This window comes from Talaromyces stipitatus, genomic scaffold (assembly GCF_000003125.1).
Source record: "Talaromyces stipitatus ATCC 10500 scf_1105507295549 genomic scaffold, whole genome shotgun sequence".
NCBI classification, from domain to species: Eukaryota; Fungi; Ascomycota; class Eurotiomycetes; order Eurotiales; family Trichocomaceae; genus Talaromyces; species Talaromyces stipitatus.
This window is the reverse complement of record NW_002990117.1, coordinates 3,248,695-3,268,958: the sequence shown is the minus strand read 5'-3', so window position 1 is coordinate 3,268,958 and position 20,264 is coordinate 3,248,695. Positions and strand designations below refer to the sequence as shown.

At 45.9% G+C, this 20,264-nt stretch overlaps 7 protein-coding genes across 8 annotated transcripts, besides 9 other annotated features; 4 read left to right on the top strand and 3 right to left on the bottom strand.

Annotated features, from left to right (window-relative positions):
• Positions 1–377: 377 nt before the first annotated feature.
• Positions 378–427: a microsatellite.
• A 473-nt stretch (positions 428–900) lies between these two features.
• Positions 901–928: a microsatellite.
• Positions 929–2,253: 1,325 nt separating this feature from the next.
• Positions 2,254–2,284: a microsatellite.
• A 1,463-nt stretch (positions 2,285–3,747) lies between these two features.
• Positions 3,748–3,818: a sequence feature (CT-rich).
• An 870-nt stretch (positions 3,819–4,688) lies between these two features.
• Positions 4,689–4,720: a microsatellite.
• Positions 4,721–4,908: 188 nt separating this feature from the next.
• Positions 4,909–6,013, top strand: TSTA_020500 (C2H2 conidiation transcription factor FlbC; the record flags this gene model as incomplete). The annotated part of the gene is made up of 2 exons (XM_002484182.1): positions 4,909–5,842; positions 5,895–6,013. The coding sequence occupies 2 exons, from the start codon at positions 4,909–4,911 to the stop codon at positions 6,011–6,013; spliced, it is 1,053 nt and encodes a 350-aa protein (XP_002484227.1).
• Positions 6,014–6,037: 24 nt separating this feature from the next.
• Positions 6,038–6,076: a microsatellite.
• Positions 6,077–7,286: 1,210 nt separating this feature from the next.
• On the top strand, positions 7,287–8,228 carry TSTA_020490. 2 transcript variants are annotated; one of them, XM_002484181.1, is made up of 4 exons: positions 7,287–7,397; positions 7,460–7,700; positions 7,767–7,861; positions 7,921–8,228. In XM_002484181.1, exons 2-4 carry the CDS (start codon positions 7,527–7,529, stop codon positions 7,940–7,942), a joined length of 291 nt encoding a protein of 96 aa, XP_002484226.1. In that variant the 5' UTR covers positions 7,287–7,397; positions 7,460–7,526; the 3' UTR covers positions 7,943–8,228. The 2 variants fall into 2 exon arrangements, with proteins under 2 accessions (XP_002484226.1, XP_002484225.1); XM_002484180.1 differs by having other exon boundaries at positions 7,287–7,402.
• TSTA_020480 (uncharacterized protein) lies at positions 7,900–9,506 on the bottom strand. The gene is made up of 3 exons (XM_002484179.1): positions 8,480–9,506; positions 8,310–8,415; positions 7,900–8,258 (listed from the first exon to the last, which is right to left on the bottom strand). The coding sequence occupies exons 1-3, from the start codon at positions 9,484–9,486 to the stop codon at positions 8,067–8,069; spliced, it is 1,305 nt and encodes a 434-aa protein (XP_002484224.1). The 5' UTR covers positions 9,487–9,506; the 3' UTR covers positions 7,900–8,066.
• A 238-nt stretch (positions 9,507–9,744) lies between these two features.
• Positions 9,745–11,632, bottom strand: TSTA_020470 (flavin-containing amine oxidase, putative; the record flags this gene model as incomplete). The annotated part of the gene is made up of 2 exons (XM_002484178.1): positions 9,745–10,818; positions 10,874–11,632. 2 exons carry the CDS (start codon positions 11,630–11,632, stop codon positions 9,745–9,747), a joined length of 1,833 nt encoding a protein of 610 aa, XP_002484223.1.
• A 625-nt stretch (positions 11,633–12,257) lies between these two features.
• Positions 12,258–14,491, top strand: TSTA_020460 (acetamidase regulatory protein, putative; the record flags this gene model as incomplete). Its single annotated transcript, XM_002484177.1, has 3 exons — positions 12,258–12,472; positions 12,529–12,917; positions 13,068–14,491. The coding sequence occupies exons 1-3, from the start codon at positions 12,300–12,302 to the stop codon at positions 14,489–14,491; spliced, it is 1,986 nt and encodes a 661-aa protein (XP_002484222.1). The 5' UTR covers positions 12,258–12,299.
• A 1,884-nt stretch (positions 14,492–16,375) lies between these two features.
• Positions 16,376–17,658, bottom strand: TSTA_020450 (bromodomain-containing protein, putative; the record flags this gene model as incomplete). The annotated part of the gene is made up of 3 exons (XM_002484176.1): positions 16,376–16,992; positions 17,040–17,427; positions 17,476–17,658. 3 exons carry the CDS (start codon positions 17,656–17,658, stop codon positions 16,376–16,378), a joined length of 1,188 nt encoding a protein of 395 aa, XP_002484221.1.
• A 399-nt stretch (positions 17,659–18,057) lies between these two features.
• Positions 18,058–18,942: a mobile genetic element.
• TSTA_020440 (uncharacterized protein) lies at positions 18,070–19,119 on the top strand (the record flags this gene model as incomplete). The annotated part of the gene is made up of 3 exons (XM_002484175.1): positions 18,070–18,559; positions 18,683–18,903; positions 18,934–19,119. The coding sequence occupies 3 exons, from the start codon at positions 18,070–18,072 to the stop codon at positions 19,117–19,119; spliced, it is 897 nt and encodes a 298-aa protein (XP_002484220.1).
• Positions 18,097–18,990: a mobile genetic element.
• Positions 18,990–19,088: a mobile genetic element.
• Positions 19,120–20,264: the final 1,145 nt, after the last annotated feature.

Below are 20,264 nucleotides of genomic sequence, written 5' to 3'. Positions count from 1 at the left end.
TGTCAAGAGAGCATGGACCAGGTGCCGCTGATCCATAGGTTCGTCGTCATGCTGGGGGGAGTCGGGGATAGTTTCATTTAGTACGTCATTTTCCTAGATCTGACATTTCTGTACAGCACTGACAGGATGATATGCTTCATACTCTTTCGAAATAAGATCCTGAATCCTTCAATGATACTGCAATCGTCTTGTGGACCAATGGCTCTGCCGCTCTGGCAATGATGTGTCACATGCCTGAGGAACGAGGACAAAACAATGATGTCATACCGCCAAGACGGCACATTCCATCTTTTCTTCCATCCCTATTGGCCGGTTCCCCTCAATCTCTAATTGGTCCATTTGTGTAAAGCCCTTGCGTCGAATATTTGGGTCAACACCAAAAACAAAAACAAAAACAAAAACAAAAAACAAAAAGGAAAAAGAAAAAGGAGTTCGAGCCACAAAGCCCCTTTCTGTACTCCGAAGGTCGAAAGTTGCAAAGAGAACAGTCAGGTCGCCGACTCGGCGAGCGGATGCTGTCTCCCCCATAACCTTATAAACATCCTTATCTGCTTACCCTCTTAAGGTCGAACGGCGTGTTTCAGGTTGATTGAGCTAGTGGAGTGGTTAGTTTGTGCCAGAGTACTGGATGTACAATACTACGTACAATCACCATGAACAGTGACGGTGGCAGTTCAAGATGCCGATACTAACAAGATAAATTGATACATTAAGAGTATCAACAAGATTGATCAAGTCTGCCATATAATATTAATTCAATAGTGAAACCAAACTCGAATATGATGAGTTGAGAAATGAGTAGTTGCCGGATCAGGCATGAATTCATACCTCAGGCACGGCGTGGGGCGTCTGCCGTCTTTGCTTGCAAGTGCTTACACAGCCGTGGTTCAGACTGCTGCCCACACACACACACACACACACACACACAATCCGACCGAGAGGGACTCTTGCTGAGTTTGACTTTTACGTGCAATGCTTGAGGCTAAAACCTGGGGCTAAAACTCACACTAAGGATAACAAGATCTCATTGGCACGGCTTAACGTGAAGGGCAGGATGGTTTGACAAATCTGTACGCTACAGATTGGGAGGGAGGTCGATCTGGGCGAATCATAGATGAATAATAGCAAGCCTCGTTATTGGATTTGTATCGTTGCTTTTTATTATGGGCAGGGTTCATGCCTACAATAACTAACTTACTCGTAGTCAAAAGTGATGCTTACAGCAGCAGCATGCATGCATGCAGAGAACATACGTATCCGACCAATCCACTGATTGATTAAAGAGCGGTGAGTTCCTCGGATTGAATCAGCATATGATATCGTTTCTGGCCTCGGCAGTGTGCTTCCTCCAAATTTGGTCTGTCGGCATTGAGATCAAGGTTCACCCTAATTTCTTTAATGGTACGACTAAGTAGATTGACTACTTAGTCAAGTTAAGTAGATGTAATGTACAAGTTGGGTCAATTAACTCCACCGACAAGACCATGCCATGGCCCACTGCCTCTTATGGACGGATGGTTATTCAGTTTCACTAAGCGGACTAAAGAGTCAGAATTTGGAATTTGAGTTTCCCGACAATAGGGGGGGGTTCGCGCGCATGGCACACGCACACAAATCTTAATTCAACGATTCTTTTTAAACTTCTTTGATGTTCCCAAAGAGGCGCACGGTTAGAGCGCGACTGAAGGTTTTAATGACTCGACTTTACTCAAATTGTATTGTACTGGTGCTTGACATATTATTGGCGGGTTGAGCGTCATTATTGTTATTCATAAGCCGAAACCATCAAGTAACCAAATGCCGTGGTGTGCCGTGGGTGAACCGTTGTAGTTGCATCGTCAGATTTGCTATGGATCGAGTTCAGATCAAGATGGATCAGCCTGCGTTGACAGGGATCGTCAAGGGGCGGATTTTCAGGGACAGGAACACATGCTGTGATCTGCGACGAGGGCGATCAAACATGTTTTGATTGTTTCATCTATTGCAGAGCAGACAGTAACTACAACAATGGATATATTTTCGAATACTATAGTACAATAAAGAGCAGAATAGAATAACTTCAGCAGAGGAAACCCGGTTTCCTATTCAGAGCATTACATCTACAAGAGAGTTTTCGGCACAGACCAGCACTCCACCAGTTCCGTCGAACTCTGTCGAACTCTGTCAAACTCAGTCAAACTCATGGACAAAACTCGAGGCATTAAATTTGGGAAGGAGGAAAAAGTGGAATCTTATCCGTGCTCTGCAGAAAAATTTTTTTCCTTCTTTCTTTCTTTCTTTCTTTACTACTATAGTACTCCGGGCATAGTGCATAGTACACCGGGGCAGTGCCAAACTCCGACGCTCATTTGTTAATGTGACAAGCATTTATGCCAAGAAGCAGCTTACGCGTGTGTCCGCGGCTTCCCTGATTCATCCTAGCTCTTTTCTGTCTTCGTCTTCGTCATCGCATAGTTTAGGTGCGACAACTATTTTACCCTCCTGTCCCTGGGCAATCAGGCTCGTGACAATTGACAAATACAACCTCAATTTATAAAGAGCCATCCCGTGGCGGGGCGGCTGAATCCATTCGACTGCATGGTGGCGGCAGATCGGGGTGAGGGATTGTCGATGAAGGCTTGATGTGGCCCCAACGGCGCATAGTTTAGATGCTTATTTCGCTGTAGCTCTGTAACACTGTGGCATGTCAAGTGAGACGGATAATGCTTATCTGTTCAAGGGAATCTCGGTGTCAGTTAGAAAAAGGACGTGGCCGTTCTTCTTCGCTATGAGTGGATCTTGGCATTCTGGAAGAGGACAAATGGTGGAGACCACTATGCTCTGTACACTGTACAGTCGACGCTTCTTCACATTTTTCTTCACATTTGAGCTTAGGTAACGTAGGTAAGATAGCTAGCTACCTAAAGTTAGCTGATGGTTGGCCGGGTGAGCCCTCACGCCATGAAACAATGTTGCGGATGCTCCTTGAATTGTTCAGATGATTCCACACACATGCGCTAATACTAAGCTACGAACCTCGGTCTTAATTTGTACGGAGTATTCAGTAAACATAAATTCTGCTCCGTGGAAGTATCTTATCTTGAATCAGATCAGTAGTTCGCCTGTCAAATGCACCGATGCAGCCTGCCATCAAGCCACCAAAGTGTGTTTTGGTCCTTTTCGGTCACCCACTGGCTTGTTGTACTCTAAGCAGCCCAATCAGAATTGTTGAATCGATATTGCAGCCCTTGAACCAAGAAAAGAGGCTTGCAGACAGTGTGCGCCGCTTTGTTCATTGGAGTGGATAGGCTCCATCCCCGGATTTATGGTCCGCCCCTCCTGGAACTTTTTCGATGGATATTACTCGACCACTATTTTTACATGTACTCCGGTAGTATGGCGTATCCATGGTAGTCGTCCTTCCAGAAATTCGCATGACGTGTGTGCAAGCAAGGCACTCCTCCTGGCTATCTAAACCACAGGGCATGTGATGCCCCTCAAAAGTGCATATGTTTGCCACCAACAGTTGAGGAGGTTAGTTCAGTTAGCTCTTAGTCGGCGCAGTTAAGAGTAGATGGGATCACCAATAAATGCCGGGGCTCCACTGTGCTAAATGGCATCTCCCGCAGCCGGGCTTGGGAGGCTTGGGAGGCTTGCATGGGTTGACCATTCAAGGCGGGGGTGTCTACGGGCTAGTCATCTGCATGCTGCTGTCATATAGTACATATATACTCTCTGCACGGAGTATCTGCTATACACACAGAGTATGAGAGACGGAGAGAGAGAGGGAGAGCCGGAGAGAGAGCCGGAGAGAGAGGGAGAGGGAGAGAAAGAGAGAGGGTAGCATAATAAACACGCACTTCCCCCTTTGGTGCTAGTGCAATGCTGAAACAAGAGTTCCGCCTGTTTGGTCTGACGCGGCCAGTGGTGCCAGCTTGCAACCCCCCCTTTATCGCTCAGTGGCTTGTTGTGCTGTCTGGCATTGGTGCGCCCTCGATGTACTCCACTGTTGCAATCATGTATGTACTAGTATGATGCCGGGACGGCAGAGTATCTTGACTAACTGGCTCTTTGTTCAGCTGATTCTTTCTGTTTACTCCGTATTGAATTGCTGGAATTGCTCCGACCGGAAGGTAAGCAGAACCAATAAGTCGGCCAATAATTCTACATATGTTAAAATATATGTAATATGTAATCTGCAACATGTAATCCGCAACATGTAATCTGTAATCTGTAACATGTAAAAAAATGTACGGAGCAATACGGCAAAATCTCCCCGTCCTCCACATAGCCGCTAAACCCAAAAAGCCCGAGCAGACACGGCTCGCTAGCCCCTTTTCTCCATCCAATCCCTTTTGGGCCTTCCTTGGGCTTCCCCTTTTGGGACAAGCACCAGCAAAACGATCTGCAGCCTTCCCCGACGGAACGTCGTCAGTGGCACAGGCCCCCCCAGTCAGTTATAGACTGAGAGGTACAATGCTCTTCCTCTTAAGCTACGTCGATCCCCTTCCCAAGACAGTTCTCTTTTTCTTCCATCTTTCTTCGCGAGATCCTGACCAACAAAGATATACATACACATACAAGTCAACAATTACATTTACTCGCTCATCGACTATCCAGTCCTATGCGAACCCAGTCTCCTCGCATGAGCAATACGCAGCAGAGAGATACATTACGCAAAACCAAAACCGGAGCGATTGGCTTGAGTCTTATTATTATTATTATTATTATTATTATTATTTATCGTCTGTACCACCACTTGCTCCTTCCTCGGCAACCGCGTCGCACCTGCCTTGCGTGTCTGCGCCCGACGACGTCATTCGTCTGGTCTTTTCTGTTGTCTCTCCGCCCCTCCGACTTCGACTTCATTAGGAGAGAGTTCTCCTTGCCAATTTAATACTCTACCAGATCAAGCTATCAGTCATCCTCATGACGATGGTCATTGAGAATCAGAACCGCCAGTACGGCGGCATGGGGGGCTTCGACCATGCGTACCAGAACAATATGCACCACACCCACTCGCCTCAGTTCACAGATCCATGGACGCACACTTCTTCCCACTCGAATCCACCCGTTTATCCTACCACCTCTATAGGCGCGAGCCAGATGAGTATGAGTCCCGTCAAGCACGAGGACGTGGCCAGACCAACGGCCATTTCGCTGCCCTACTCTAGTATTCCGGTTTCTGCTCCGTCACTGGTGGCCGGCAGCACCTACTCATCAGCTGGGTATGGAGGATCAGAACTGTTGAACATGCACCACGATATTCCGCGCTCCACTTTTGACGCTGCCCCTTCATACACCGCAGCCACCCCTATTAACAACTTTACACCTGCCAATTATACCTCTATGGGATATGCACCAGGACTACAGCAAGATGCGCGCCGCATGTCTGAGGCCAGAATACCTCAGCCTTCTGCGTCGTACAGCGATGCCATCGATGCCAGTCGTGGAATGGTCGCTCTTAGCCAGGATTTGACTCCGCGGGGGATCTATGCTCCTCGGAGCTCTCGAGGGTCAGCAGATTCTTATGGATTCCCTTCTACACATTCATCCGTGTCTTCCATGTCGTCAGCCAGCAATTACCCATACTACAGTGCCTCAGTCGCATCAGTGGACTCCTCTGTGACGGATTATAGTTCGACCTCAGACCAATACGATGGCCTGCCTTCGCGAACACTCCCCCGGCCAAACGGTCTTTTGGGCGCTGCCGCGCCTTCTGGTCCTCAGTCGATGATGGGACAGTTCAGCTCGAAGATGCCGTCCAATGCACAGAAGAAGCACAAATGCAAGGTTTGCGATAAGCGGTTTACGCGCCCGTCATCTTTACAAACCCACATGTACAGCCATACTGGCGAGAAGCGTAAGTTCCTTTTTTGGCGGGTTTCTATCATATCGGCACTAACTGTCTATAGCGTATGCGTGTGATGTCGAAGGCTGCGGTCGTCATTTCTCTGTTGTATCGAATCTGCGTCGTCACAAAAAGGTCCACAAAGGGGAGAAGGAGACCGGATCTGGCGAAGATGAAGATTAGTCGCTTCATTCTTACGGTACAAAGTTTTTTTTTTTTTTTTTTTTTTTAATTTTTTCTTTCTTTGTGCACATGCAAAAATGGCGCACTTTGGGGAGCGAGTCTGATTTCTGCTTTCGGTTCGGCGTCCTATATGGTTTTAGTCGTGCGCATCATGATATCCTGCTTCGGATGGATTTTCTTTTTCTATTGTACAACATTTCGTTTTTTTTTCCGCGTCTTTTTTTTTTCTGCTGCTGGCTCAGATTGTGATCAGTCAGAAACCTTTGATACCCCAACCTGGATTGTTTTGTGATGAATGGGCAAGCATATGGTCTAAAATGGGGACCAATCAAAATGGGGATTTGCATCGAATCTTTTCTTTTTCTTTTCTTTTTTCCATTTCTTAACGACAATAGAGGTTCTTTTTCGGTCGCTTGCAACCGGCCTTTGATTCGACGACATGTATTCATGATCCTCGCGAGACGGAGGGTTTACATTCTCGCCGGCCTGGGCTTGCTTTTTCTACATTTCTGATACCATCTGCAGATGTTTTGCGTGTTTTATTTTTCGCTCTCCGTTTCCCAGATTTGAGCCTCACATCGCTCGTCATATTCTTACACTCTTTACTACTAATTCTATTTCTTAATTCAAGTGAGGTATTTGGCGGTAGTGGGCATTAGATATTTGGCCGTTCGTTTTGTTCTGGTCAGCGACGTCACTGGCTTCCAAGATTGTACATATATGTCTGAATTGGCCGGTGCTTTGTCTTTGTAAGCTGTATGCACTCCGACCTTATCTGGTCAGGTTCGCTAATGTCTCGTACCTTGAACTCTGTGATTGATTTAGGGTTATCGGACCACGTGAGTAGATAGATATTATTCCCGAAAAGGAAATCTCGTAGAATCTGCGTTCCCCTGGCTGAGAAGTGATCCATCGACAACACTGGATAGACAGAATTGTCACTTAGATGATCACATCTGGCACGGCGCCACAACCTCGCCGTTCTTTCCAATCTCCCTTCAACGTCCAGATACAGACCTAGACAATTAGCTACTTGATCATTGAGGTCTAACGATACGACAACATACAACCTCCCCGTCTCAAATTCACTCTCTACATCGATATTCTATTCGCATTTATAGGAAAGAACGGTACACTCCCAAATCCAAACCCTGATCCTCCGAACATTGGGAAGATTTCCTAATTTGGTAACCTCAACGTAATCATGACGGGAGACTACATCACCCACAGCGCCGTCGATAAAGCTGGGGATTACATTCGGATTTATTTTGATGGAATGAATCAGACTGGATAATGTGTACGTTCTGAGTATTTGAGGGATTGATTGTGATATTGATATCGATTCTGAATTCTCGACACCGAGACTCGAATAGCCATAGTACAGGTTTCGTAATCGAGTCTTCCCACATTGCTGATAACGTTGACTAACATATTTTCAACATCTAGTATCACTCCCACCACATCACGATCAATCCTCAATTCGTATACAAGAAAACTCTACCTATCGCACAAAATGGCAACACCGTCCTCAAACCGAACCGGCGACACAATGCCAAATCACCATCCCATCTCAACGCAGGGAGGCGCCAGCGCCATCCCAACGGCAGCAAATAATACGGGCGGGGGAAGTGGTTGGGGTGATGAAGGGTTTATTAAAGGTGGTGGAGGGGAGAAGCGTGAGGAGTCGGTGAGTCAATCACCCCATTCTAAGGCCGTTTGGATGTTAAGAGGGAATGGAACTGACCAGGGATAGGATGGAAGTTGCGTCTCGGGAGATCATTCGTTTGCGAAGCATACACCTGGGTGTCCGCAGGGGATGACGGGGAAGATTACAGATTTTATCCATACGTGAGTTCATCCTTCCAAGGTTGTTTTTAGTCTTCAGGTGGAATGCTGATACTGAACAGGATACATGGACAAGGGAGATAGACTCTTTTTACTCTAGGTAATGGGTGAGGATGCGATTGTGCTCTTTGCGGATCAAATTGTTTGTCGAATTCTGCATGTATTATTATATAGATATCTATTATTGAGACAGAAGTCATACTGAATATCATACATCCGTCTCATCGCTCGGAACTTCAGATAAACTAGGCGATTTCACCTCAACCGGGAACTTATCCACACTCTCGTACCATTGTATCACAGAGCCAATCAGAAAAGCCCATGAGCCCCAAAACGTAGCCAGACATGTCTGATATTCAACCCCGGAGGATGAGGATGCTGGGCCGAGGGCACCGCAGAGCTAGTTTACCTTGTTAGTTAATGAAGAAAATAAGACCTGAGGGACGTTTACTGTAAAGCCTATTCCTCCGATAAAATTCCAAGCTCCTATATGCCAGCCTAGGATACTTGGCGCTGGGATATACCATTTCGGCTGTGTTTCGATAGTGAACAGAAACCTGTCAGAGTTAGGTGGTGCAACAGAAAAAATAAGATCTGTATCATAGTTACTGAACAACTCACCCACTAAGAACAAAACAAAACCCACCCACAATCTGCGGAACCCAATATACACCATCAGTCAAACCCCAGCTCATATGATCAATAATTCCCGGCAGACCCGTGAATCCCGCGATCCAGAAAATAGTAGCACCAATCAATTGAACAAGCGAGGCCAAAAAGCCGAGTTCATGGAAATAATGAGTACGCAATTCCGTCCAGGAAGGTAACCATTGAAACGATCTCTCTTCCTCGGGGGAAGTCTCCTTTAGCCCATCACGGAGGAAAGAGTGTCTTTTGGCGTGATGATGCTCGCACTCGTTTGATTCAAAGCGTCTGACTACAGTCGTTTTAATAGGGTCTTCGTGTGATTCTAGTCTTTTCATGACTGTTTCAACGGCCCAGCCGAAACATGCGGTGTGTTTCTCGTTAACGGCTTCAAGTAAAAGCAGGACGCTGCCGACTTCGAAAATCGTAGCCCCGATGAATGCCGTTATACCTCCACCGGTAAGAGATTCACCCGAAAACTCGGTTGAAGGGTCTTCTAATGGTAACCATACGAAGAATGCATTAATGACCCAAACCACGGATCCAAGCGTGAAGATAGTCGCGACTAGCCACGATACATCCCAATAGGGGAAATACGTCACCATGCGATATATATTGGAAAGTATTTCTCGGAAACTATTCGTGCTTGCGGGCAGATTGTGACCCGGTCCGTGGTGTTTTGGTGAGTATTGGACGTGAACCGCATGACGACCTTTGCGATTGTCGCGCGATCGCCAGAGATATTCGATTCTGGGTTGTCTGCGCGATACTCTTTCCCTTTTCTTCGGCTCTTTTTCACTGATCGCGGGTTGTGCAGATTCCTCTTGCTCTTCTTCTTCTTTGCTTTTTCGTGTAGGTTTGAGGTGTACGCGTGTTGGATTCAGGAATCCAACTGGTCCTGAGATGCGTGTTGTCTCGAGCGAAGGGTCTATTTGATGACCGAGGAAATGCGACTTGGGGATTGATGACGATTTACGCGGCATCTTGTTGTTTATTTTAGTTGTTTGACATTGCAATTTGCGTGTCCTGACATATTGAACAATCAGTATAGAAGAAGGTCAAAATAGAATAGAGTCCAAGCCACGTGGGTCATATTCGGGGAAATCAAGCCTTGCTGGCACTGTGGGGCCACTGATGACAATAGGGTTAGGGTTGATGTCATCTTGCTGCTATTTTATGTCATTCGGACTACTTGGATAGATCATCTTATGGTATCGAACTGTCTAATCTGTGTATTGTACCTACAACCGCGCGAGCACGGTAGTCAACTCCTTGATAACTTCAGAAGCAGCACGTTCTCCACTTTCAACAGCCCCTTCCATATAGCCTCGCCAGTTAATAGCAGTTTCAGTCCCAGCAAAGTGCAAGTTTCCAAACGGCTCTCGAAGTCCATTACCACCAAGAGAGTCCATGACACCCGATGCGAGCGAAGGACAAGGGCAGCCCCAGCCCGAGTATGGATCTGACGTCCACTCGTAAGTGACCATGCTGATAAAGTCACGAGATGCTTCTAATCCGGACTGGAATAATTGACCAATCTGTTTGATGAGGGCTTGTTCACGTTCCGGAGTCGATAATGCCGCCCAAGCTCGCCCGAGATCGCTGGACATGAAACAAGTTAGAACGTATTTCTGGTCCGGGAGACTGCTGGTATCTCGAATCACGGAGGCTGGCCCAGTGAATGACTGCGTGAGCCCGCAATAACCTTTCTCAACCCAAAACGGCTCCCGGAATGTCATCATAGCTTTCGTATAATATCCATACGTCGAGGACTCTGACCATAATTTCTTAGAAGGTGGCAAGTCGGGAGTGAATAAAATCGTCTTCAACACAGGACTAGGAACAGTAGTAATCACTTTTCGCGCACGATACTTCTTCTGGTTTGTTGTCACTACCTCGACATCGGAGTTGATGCCGCTCTGCGTAATAGAGCTGACAGGAGTCGACAAGCCAACAGTTCCATTAGGAAGTTCTTTCGAAAGTCCAATGGCCATTAATTGTGTACCCTGGCGGATCCTAAGATGCTGCCCACCTCCTAGACGGTCTGATCTCATTTGGAGCAGGCCACCACCGGACCGACAGTAAGTTAGAAAATATAAGGCGGAGATATCTTTAGGATCTTGTCCAAGCATGGCGCGAGTCCATACTGTAGCAGTAGCAATAGCCTCCGCACTGGCACCCCGGGCTCTTAAGTAAGCTTCAAAGGTCATCGAGTCCCATTCAGCGTTTTGAGGTCGAGCAGGATCAAGAGTCTGACAATCTGCCTCGACCATGTCGCGAATTCGGGCAACGTCTCTGGCAATTGCGATGTCGAACTGTGATCAACGAGTCAGTATACATATTTACCAGTCAACCATGGGTACGACCTACCTTTGGAAGCTCCCCATATTCAAAGGTAGAGCAATTCCCATCAGCATCCTGCAACACACATTTTCCAGTAGTGTTTTGCTCCAGAATCTCTGCCCCAAACCGCTTTGCCAGCGCATACATTCTACTCTGGTTCGTGCTGTTTATCCACGCAGCGCCAACATCGATAACTCCTTGCTCTCCATTAGGCAGCACTTGAGACCACGTCTTTCCTCCTACGCGATCTCTTGCCTCTAAAACTATGAAAGAGTGACCGGCTCGTTGCAGTTCCGTTGCCGCTGTTAACCCTGCAAGTCCTGCACCGACGATGATTACATCCAGAGTCTTTTCTGCTGAATCAATGGTCAATTGGAGAGGAACTGAAGGCGAGGTTGATGGGAGAGCAATGACTGCGTCAATTTCAAACAGCCAATTGGGCGCGGCCAGCTGAGTGACAGGAACTAGTGTAATTGCAGGACGGTGTCCCTCCAAAAACTTTTGTATGTGTCGAGTATGTTTGCGCTGTGTTTTGTCATAATTCACAATGAGAATTGTGAGCTTAAGAATATCCTTAACGGTCGCGCCACCAATAATCATGACCTTGCGGAGGTTCGTGAGAGCCAGCTGAATCTGGGACTCGTAGTCTGCCGGTACAATGCCTCCGCTTGTGCTTCCTGGTTGTCCGGAGACGTGCATGATTTCTGTGTTCGCGGGAGCAAGGGTTGCCGGGGCATAGTAGGCGCCAGAAGTGGTGGCCAAGTCCACCGTTTTGATGCGAGTCATTGTGATAGTAGCAACAAAATCAGGGATATTTGAACTGCATAATTTGAAAAATTGAACGTAGAATCAGGAAGGGAATTCGCGGAGAATTTAAACATAATGTGGACTCATTGAAATCACATTGCATGTCGGTTGATACTGATAGTAATCGACTTTCGGTTCCGAGAAGACGATTGACACCTGGAGAGCCCTGACACCCTGCCCACGGCATAGAAGCTTCATTTATTGTCATTATCATTTTGTTTTTTCTGTTTTAGCTAAGTTCTTCCCGATTGACAATGAGACTCTAGACTGGAATTGAAATGTATTATGTCTCTTGTTGGACGTAGCAGACAGTACCATGGCCCGACAAAGAAGGACGGAGAAGAGGGACGATTTCGCAGCTTTGTTCTCTCGTAGCTCCGCAACAATTCACTGCACTGAATACGCTGATTTCATCTTACTATGTTAGAGTTGATGGCGGTCAAGTTCAAGAGCCGGGAATGTATTCGTCTTATCTTTTCGGCTCCGAGCGTTTAAGGTTTTGATAAGATAACCAAGGATCTAGACCCACTTGATTTAGATACGTCGGAGCCGACAGTTATCATTCTCAAATCGTCAAAACTACCTCGCAAGAAGTTAGAATGATGTCTTTCTAACGTCCATTAACCAATTCTTCTTACCAACGGCTATGGAGTCACCTACAGAACGGCCACTACAATCACGTCCGCTCTCGCAAAGACGTTCAAAACGACAACAGCGAAAGGCTTGTGATCTCTGTCGTTACCGAAAGGTACGGTGTGACATAGTCGACAGATCTGGTGGACCATGCTCCGTCTGCGAGAGGTCCGAGATCGAATGCCGGTATGGTTTTCACTACAGTCCTGGGAAGGTGGCTACCTTTATACTGACTTTTCAAGATCTACCACTCAATGGGCGAAACCGAATCGTCAGGCACCGCAAGCTCGCCGTGGTCGCCCTCGGCAGGTAGATGGGCACTCATCTGCTTGTACTGAAACTACAATGTTACTAAAGTCTACTCAGCTTGATGACCGTGGTGATGATATTCCAGATTGTGATAGCTCAAAGAGCCTTCGGCGAAGTGAAAGAACGCCATTGATACTGGGTGTAGCGGCCTCATCTCCCATTCACCCATCTTCTCTCGTCAATTGTGCAACAGTACAAGAATTGGGAGGCGAAAGAGAGAATTTTGCCCGGAGTGGATTGGCTCGCTTTTTCAAGCATGGAATCAACGCAGGAGCATGGGGCGTATTCGAGTCATTGAACAGCTTCCGTATCGCTTACGTCGGTACGGCTGTTTCCAATCTTGTTCATCTAGTTAGGCTTCATCGCGCATCTATGCATGAATCCGGTTCTAGAACTACCAGTCAGGCTACACCAGAGCAATCGCTTCCATATACCAGAACAGCGCATACCAATCTAGATAGTATTATACTAGATGGTGTCAACATCGGTAACGATCTGGACGGAAACGACAATGTCGTTCATTATCCGTATCCTCCAATTCGCCCAAAAAATGGATGGAAACCAGGACCAGACGCATGGAGCGGTATGTTAGCCCACGATCTTGCGACGGAGGTCTCGTCATTCCCATCCTTAGAGATACGTGATGCTTTGGTGGATGCGTACTTCCAGCACGTTCACCCGTTCCATCCTATTGTCTCTATGCCTGAGTTTCTGGCAGCGTACAGATCAAAAGATAAACCTCCACCACTCTTACTATTTCAAGCGGTGCTAACAGCTGGAGCCCACGCTTGCTCACACCCTTTAGTCGCCAGCTCGCGACATGCCGTGAAAAGAACTCTCTTTCGCCGTGCAAGCATGCTCTTTCACATGCGTCATGAGACAGACCGAGCATATCTTATGCAGGCTGCAATCTTGTTTACTCGTCATATGGGTGACGGCGATACCGTTACTGGTGGACCCTGGTACTGGAGCGGGATTGCAGTCCGCATTGGATGTGGCCTTGGGATGCACCGATACAGCTCCACTTTACCTCCGTTAGAGGCTTCACAATATAGACGTTGCTGGTGGTCAGCATTTGTCTGTGAAGTCTTTTCATCCATAGAGACCGGACGGCCATGTGCCGTTCGCGCCGAGGACATTGATCAACTCCCTCTATCTGTCGAAGATATGACAGACACAGCTTCTGCGAGCGACCCGGGCCTGTACCCAAACTTTATTATTCGGATGGTAGATCTTGCCCACATCGGCCTTGATATTTTAGCCCTTAATGAACCCGTTCAGCGGCGAACGGTCGACGTGCACGGTATTAATGCCCGCTTGTGCCAGTGGGCTCTAGAATCTGGTACATTCTCTTCGTCCATCGAGGAAGGCTCGTGGGACTATCAACTGCAAATGCACTATAATCTCATGCTGTTACATCTCCATCGGAACTTTTCCACGGAACTCAACAGTCAAGATGTATGCTCTGTAGCGGCTAAAACCATTACTAGATCTCTCGAAAAACTGGCGGACCTGGACTGCCTTTGTCAATGCCACTTCACCGCCGTCAGCGCTGTCACCGCGGCTGGGATTCAGCTCGCTAATGAGATACGCTTAGCAGTCACTGTAGGGTCGTTCCTCGTGGCCATCAACGGCCTCGAAAATCTGAACAGACTACTTCGATCCACCAATTTATTAGCTGGTTATTGGCCCAATGCAGAAGCAGTGCATAGCATGTTCAAGGAAATATATCACGAATACAAGTCATACGTTACTCAGGGTCTACAAGGGGAGCCGGTTATGGTTTCTGAAAACCAACCAGACTGGTATCGCTTGTTGGCTGAAGCTCAGCCGGTTATGTCTAATTTTGTTCCTCCGGATTGGATGAGTATTGTTAATGAGTCGTACCCAATATAATAGTACTACCTCAGTTCTCGGGGTCCACCTGGGCAGGAAGAGCGGAGTTTGGTTAATCACGTTCGAGCCTATTACTGGCAATATATAAATCTTATTCCAATAAGTAGGAGGATCTATCCGTTACCACTGGAACGGAAAATAATGTAGCTTTGAAAAATATATCTTAGTAACTACCTAGTCTGGGAGGTAAGGTTGCCCTCATGTCGGAGATAGGTGACCTGGAAAGTTGAATTAGGGTTATGAATGTCACGGGTTCCCCTTCAAGATAAATCTAGATACCCGTCGCTTCACCTCCCCCCACGAGAAGGCGGCGACCTGAAGAGGCTGTAGTCCGAATAGGGTGGGGGGAGGTGAAGCGACGGGTAGGCAATTGCTAGGAAATAGGAGATACAAAGAACGATAAAGTGTTAGGAAAAAAATTCCTTTTATTAAGATAGCAGATTTAAAGATAGTACACTATCATGAAGATGAAAAAGACACTCTTTATCTATCTATATATTTTGAACTATTTCCTTCGGTCAAGCTCATCATCATGCGTAAGGCTCTGAAACATTACATGCAATTTAGTAGGAACTATGAATCATCCTTTCTTTTGCTTGCAGCAACTGTGGTGGTGATCTGAATGGAAATTATACCTTCTGCAACTCGTAGAAGTTGACTTAGTCGGGTGAAAGGCACATCAGTTCCGGCTCATATTGGAGAAAGCTAACCAATACATAATCTTTAGGCAAATGCTCTATTATTTCATGTCCCAATGCTAAATCTGGAAGATATTTCTGCCCCAACCGTAAGTATCCGATATCAGAAACCAGATCCATGACATATGGCATATGGCATAGAGTCTTGGAGAAAGGAATTTGCTAAGTTGTCTGAGACAAACAGATACATGCAAAGTTTGCGGTGAACAGACCTAAAATGGTCAAAATTGTGAAGATTGTAAGTAAGACTACATGGTTGTCGAGGAATTGCTATTTTCATTTATCCATTCACCTGTCCCATCCTCGAATCTCAGACTTCCTTTCAATCAATCAATGCCTATTAAGCCTAGCCTCTAATATGTTAATACAGGCCGCAGAAGAACGCCGACATGGAATACCAATGCCAAGTCTTGATATTGGATTACTACGCTGGTGACTACCGCCGTCTTTTCTTCTTTTCTAGTATAATCGAAGTCGAGGTTAAGTTTCGTATCACTAGATGTTCAAATCATATCCCGAAACATGCGATATTTGCGTTATTTTGAAACAGAGGAGTAGATGTTGATGATATATAACTAACCGTCAGATTAAATGGGAAATAATTGGGTATGCAACAGTTCTAGCCCGTCAAGAAGCTTGGCTGACCGTTCTGTAGCCTTACTCAGGATCGCCCAGAAGCCACGCCACCTTCCATGCGCATCTCGACTAGCCTTGGAATTGAGCGTGTATCCCCTAATAAGTTCCTTGCCGGCAAGAATTGCTTGATGGCCAACTGTCTGACTATCCGCTGATACCGCCAGCTCACGACTCCAATCAAATCGGTTTGTGGCATTGGAAGCGTCAGTTGATACTCGGCTATCCACTAAATATTCCCAGATGACCGAATTCGCAAGGAATGAACGTAGGAAGACCGGTGTAACTTAGCTTAGCCTAGAATAGCCGAGTAGGATATTCGTGCAAGCTGGTAGCACGGCAATCTATCCTTCACCCATGACCGTGCTATTGGACAACCAGTATAGCCTTAAGAAAGAGAATTGCTGTACAGATAAGAGGACCTCCCCTATGTCACCCCGCACCTTGCATGACGCCTTAAACTCAGTCATCCAATACTAACTCTAGACATGCAAGGTTATCGTTCCATTCAAAAGAGAACCTAATTCTAGAGAATGAGATGGACTAGCACCATTTATTCCTCAAGTAGGTTAAACCATTCGGGAATCTCCTTGATAAGACTCCACACGTACTTTTCTAGCCTGGCTGCACACTTGGCATATACTGTTGTGGCATCGTTATACCGCCGACAATTACTAAAAATCAATTTGAGATCGTCGATAAGGCCTTTCGGCGCAGCATACTGGTCACGTTCCAACCTTTCTTCTATAGTCGACAAATCCATTGGCGATTCAATGACATTGTAGTAATCAGGGACTTCGTCCTTATTAACCGGGCGTAGGAAAGGCCATGCTTGTTTGTGGTTTTGAATGTGATTCAAAAAACGACGAAGCTCGTTAAAATGAGGCCCGTGGCGTGGCTCACGCGCTAATGCATCCATTTCTGGTGACCAGCCAGTTGCCCGAATGGCAGGAATAGAGAGTGGATCGATTGGAGTCACGGGTCCGTTGGCCCGTTGCTGAGGCGGTGGATGGACTGTGTGGCTTTTGCTCAAAAGACGCATTTTAGCCTGAACAGCTTCCTTCTGCTTAAGAAGCATACGGCCTGCTTCAAGATACCGTATCCGGGACAGCATAGTGCATTGCATAAGTGTTCCTCCTTCGTAATCCTTGATATACCCCATCAAATCGACTTGTCAAGAGTAATCTCTTTGGTAAACCCTTGTTTCTGAAAATAACCGGTTGCATAATTGTCCGCGTATGTTAGAAAATGCATCACTGGGGAAGTAGCTTTGACATAATCCTTTAAATGATTCATCAGGTGGGATCCATATCCTTTCACCTGCTGATCAGATGAGACCGCGCAGAAAACGATTTCGGCAAACTTGCGATCCCGAAATTCGTGATATGCTATTCCGCCAATGACCTCCAAAGGCTTTTTGACAATGGCCATAGATAAATGAGCGCGATCGTAGACGAGACGTGCAATGTAATCTTTGGGCATTTTTGGAAGCTGTTTTTGAAACAGGCATTTGAGACCTGTAAGGATGATTGTACTCTCTCTGGAGCTATTGTTGTTGACGACTCGGAATTCGATCTCGCCGTTTCGTTCTTCCAAAACTGCAGGCTTTCGAACAGTTAGAACATTTTCTAACATTCAAAGGTCGTAGCATACCTTCTCTAGAAAAGGAACCCTCCGGATAACAGGTGAAAGTTTAACAGCCGGTTCTGTCGATACATTATGAAGGCTTTTGATTCGCTTTGCCTCATGAGTGGCATCCTCTTCTTCGGAAGCCGTGCGCTTCGCGATAGAATTTTGCCCGTTGTCAGCTGGAAGTGGTTGCGACTCTGTATCCATTTGCGCTAGACTTCGGAAAGTCTGAAGTTTAATAGGTAATATGCAGTAGGACAGGTTGATATTGTGCTGTCTGACACTATCATAGACTTTTTTCTTAGATGAGAGAGATGTTGAGTTTCACGAATGTATCCACAGTATCCACTATCCCGCATGACGGCTCCACACTCGGAAATCGGAACAAAATCTCATTTAAACCTTACCAAGACTGGAGGCGTGCGCCGGGGCCCCGCTCTTATCTCAGTTCCTCAGCCGCTCTTTCTCGCTTGCCTTATTGATTTTCTATGGTATCTTGGGTAAGTAACGTTAGTATGATGGGTCACCAAACTACGTAGAAATAGGATGAACTCCATGGCATTATCATTTGGGGATATAGACCATCAACATCAATCTATTACATGTCTGTGTAGCAATATGGCTCCTTCTACACCTCCTCATTTTCAGCTAACTAGAGATGAGCGCCTACAGATTTTAACTCTGCGCTCAGTAAATATGAAATATGCAAATATTGCAAAACACCTAGGGGTCTCTATATGTCAGGTCCAACTAGTCTGTCAGGCTGGTCACCCTACTCCCTCTAAAAGATCCGGCCGACCCTTGGTAATGAAGGATGAGGAAATTGACAATCCGATTAGATTTTTCACCTCATCGCGGTATGCAAGATACCTAACTTACAGAGAATTAGCCTTACATCTTGATCTAGGCTATTCTGAATGGGCAATCCGATCAGCCTTACTTTCGAAAGGCTCTCAAAGATACATTGCTCGAAGAAAACCACCACTATTCCCTGAGAATAAATGGAAACGACTTCCCTGGGCACAGGGACACCTTAGCTGGTCTCCTAGTCAATGGGAAGCTATACTATGGTCCGATGAAATATGGGTATATCCAGGTCGCCATACACGTACGTGGGTTACTCGCCGAAAGGATTAGGTTTTCCATGAAGACTGTGTTATTGAGCGGCGCCCACATAAGATAGGATGGATGTTTTGGGGCTCATTTTATGGGACTACTAAAGGCCCTATAGTATTCTTGGAGAAGCAATGGGGTACAATCAATGCCCAAGGCTATATTCAACATATAGTTCTTCTTATAACAGAGTATACCCATCATTATCCTTATCTTCAACTAGTACAGGATGGTGCTCCAGGCCATGGTGCTCAATCTACTATACCAGAGCTTCAGAAAGGTGGAGTCCATATCGTTAGATGGCCACCTTTCTCTCCTGATCTCAATCTAATTGATATGGTGTGGAATTGGATGAAGATTTATTTTCAGGTTAATTTCCCTGAAAAGATGACACTCTCAGAGCTTAGGATAGCCCTTGGAGAAGCTGGGATGCTGTTCCAGGTGATTTTCTGCAAGATCTACTGGAATCTATGCCTGAAAGGTGCCGTGCAATTATTGAGGCAGGTGGTGGTCATACTAAATTTTGATATCAATGTGCGTGGAATTATTATTTAGTGTGTGTATGTAGGCATCAAATTCATCTTTGCCTTGTAAAAAGTGGCATTCTGCCCTTAAGTATCACTACACCCAAAACTAAAATAAAAGGCCCAAATATGATATACAGCCAGAAAATAAAATTAAGTCTTATCTGGATTCACATTCTTTGGGTTTAGTATAACAGCTCTTGTGTCAGGGTTTGCTCTCGCTCTGAACCTGACATTAGATTCTCTTGCTTCTCATTGGTCAGCAGATTTAACCTCATAGTTGGTGAAATCCTGGCCGATTAAAGCACACTGTTCTTTTCTTAGTTCTCCAGAGGATATCATGTTTCTATGATTAGCATCATTTCCTTTACGCATCTCATTGTTTCCTTTGCACATCTTTGTACATTGAAAGGTGCTTTGTTTGCTATGTTTAGATATCACTGCTGTACTGATTAGGAAAACCCATGCTGGCAGGATGAAGCTTATAAGGAGTTCATCCTGCCCATCGATTTGTCCTGGGAATCAGCAGTCCTATTATTTTCTATCCTTGCTTCTAGTTTCTCAGCTAGTTATCAGGATCAGATTTCTTCTCGTTGTCAGTTCCTTACATCTTGCCTTCCAACTGCCATGCAGGTGTGTGTGTGTCATTGTTAATATGTCATCCTTTAATTCAACAACCACACAGTCAATAGCTTCCATTTTGTCTTCACACATCTTTTGTTGGAGTCCAGTCCATTTTTTTTTTTGGCTCAGTACTTATCACGACTAGTGCATAAGTGCCTGACCCAAGTTCACTGATTGCGCGAACAGGAACACGCCCTTCTATTTTTATGATAGATATAACCCTCAGTTCTGGTCCTTCTAAAAACTGCTCCAATTTGACCGAAACTCTAAATAAAGGACCCTCTTTGATTTGGTCTTTGGGATCTTTTTGGTGTTTCAATATGAGAAAAACACAAGGCTTTCCGTCAGCGATGCCTGAAATACGACCAAATCGGACGTCGACAAGTTCCAGCCTGGAGTTTCTTATTGCAGGATTATGGTCTATTATGTCTGTATCTACAAGAAATTCCCCGTAAATTGTCGAGTCTGCTCAAGCCCTTAACGATCCCATTTCCCCACCCCTTGTCCAACGCATCCCATTGCTCATTAGATAGGCCGTTCTCGACGAGTTTT

Bases quoted from the DNA above. Each gene is read 5' to 3' on its own strand.
- TSTA_020490 (XM_002484181.1), top strand. From the start codon at position 7,527: ATGGCAACACCGTCCTCAAACCGAACCGGCGACACAATGCCAAATCAC. The intron at 7,701-7,766 runs GTGAGTCAATCA...GACCAGGGATAG, and splicing joins GGGAGAAGCGTGAGGAGTCG to GATGGAAGTTGCGTCTCGGG. The intron at 7,862-7,920 runs GTGAGTTCATCC...GATACTGAACAG, and splicing joins ATTACAGATTTTATCCATAC to GATACATGGACAAGGGAGAT.
- TSTA_020480 (XM_002484179.1), bottom strand. From the start codon at position 9,486: ATGCCGCGTAAATCGTCATCAATCCCCAAGTCGCATTTCCTCGGTCAT. The intron at 8,416-8,479 runs GTGAGTTGTTCA...TAACTCTGACAG, and splicing joins TTTTGTTTTGTTCTTAGTGG to GTTTCTGTTCACTATCGAAA. The intron at 8,259-8,309 runs GTAAACGTCCCT...AAGGTAAACTAG, and splicing joins TCGGAGGAATAGGCTTTACA to CTCTGCGGTGCCCTCGGCCC.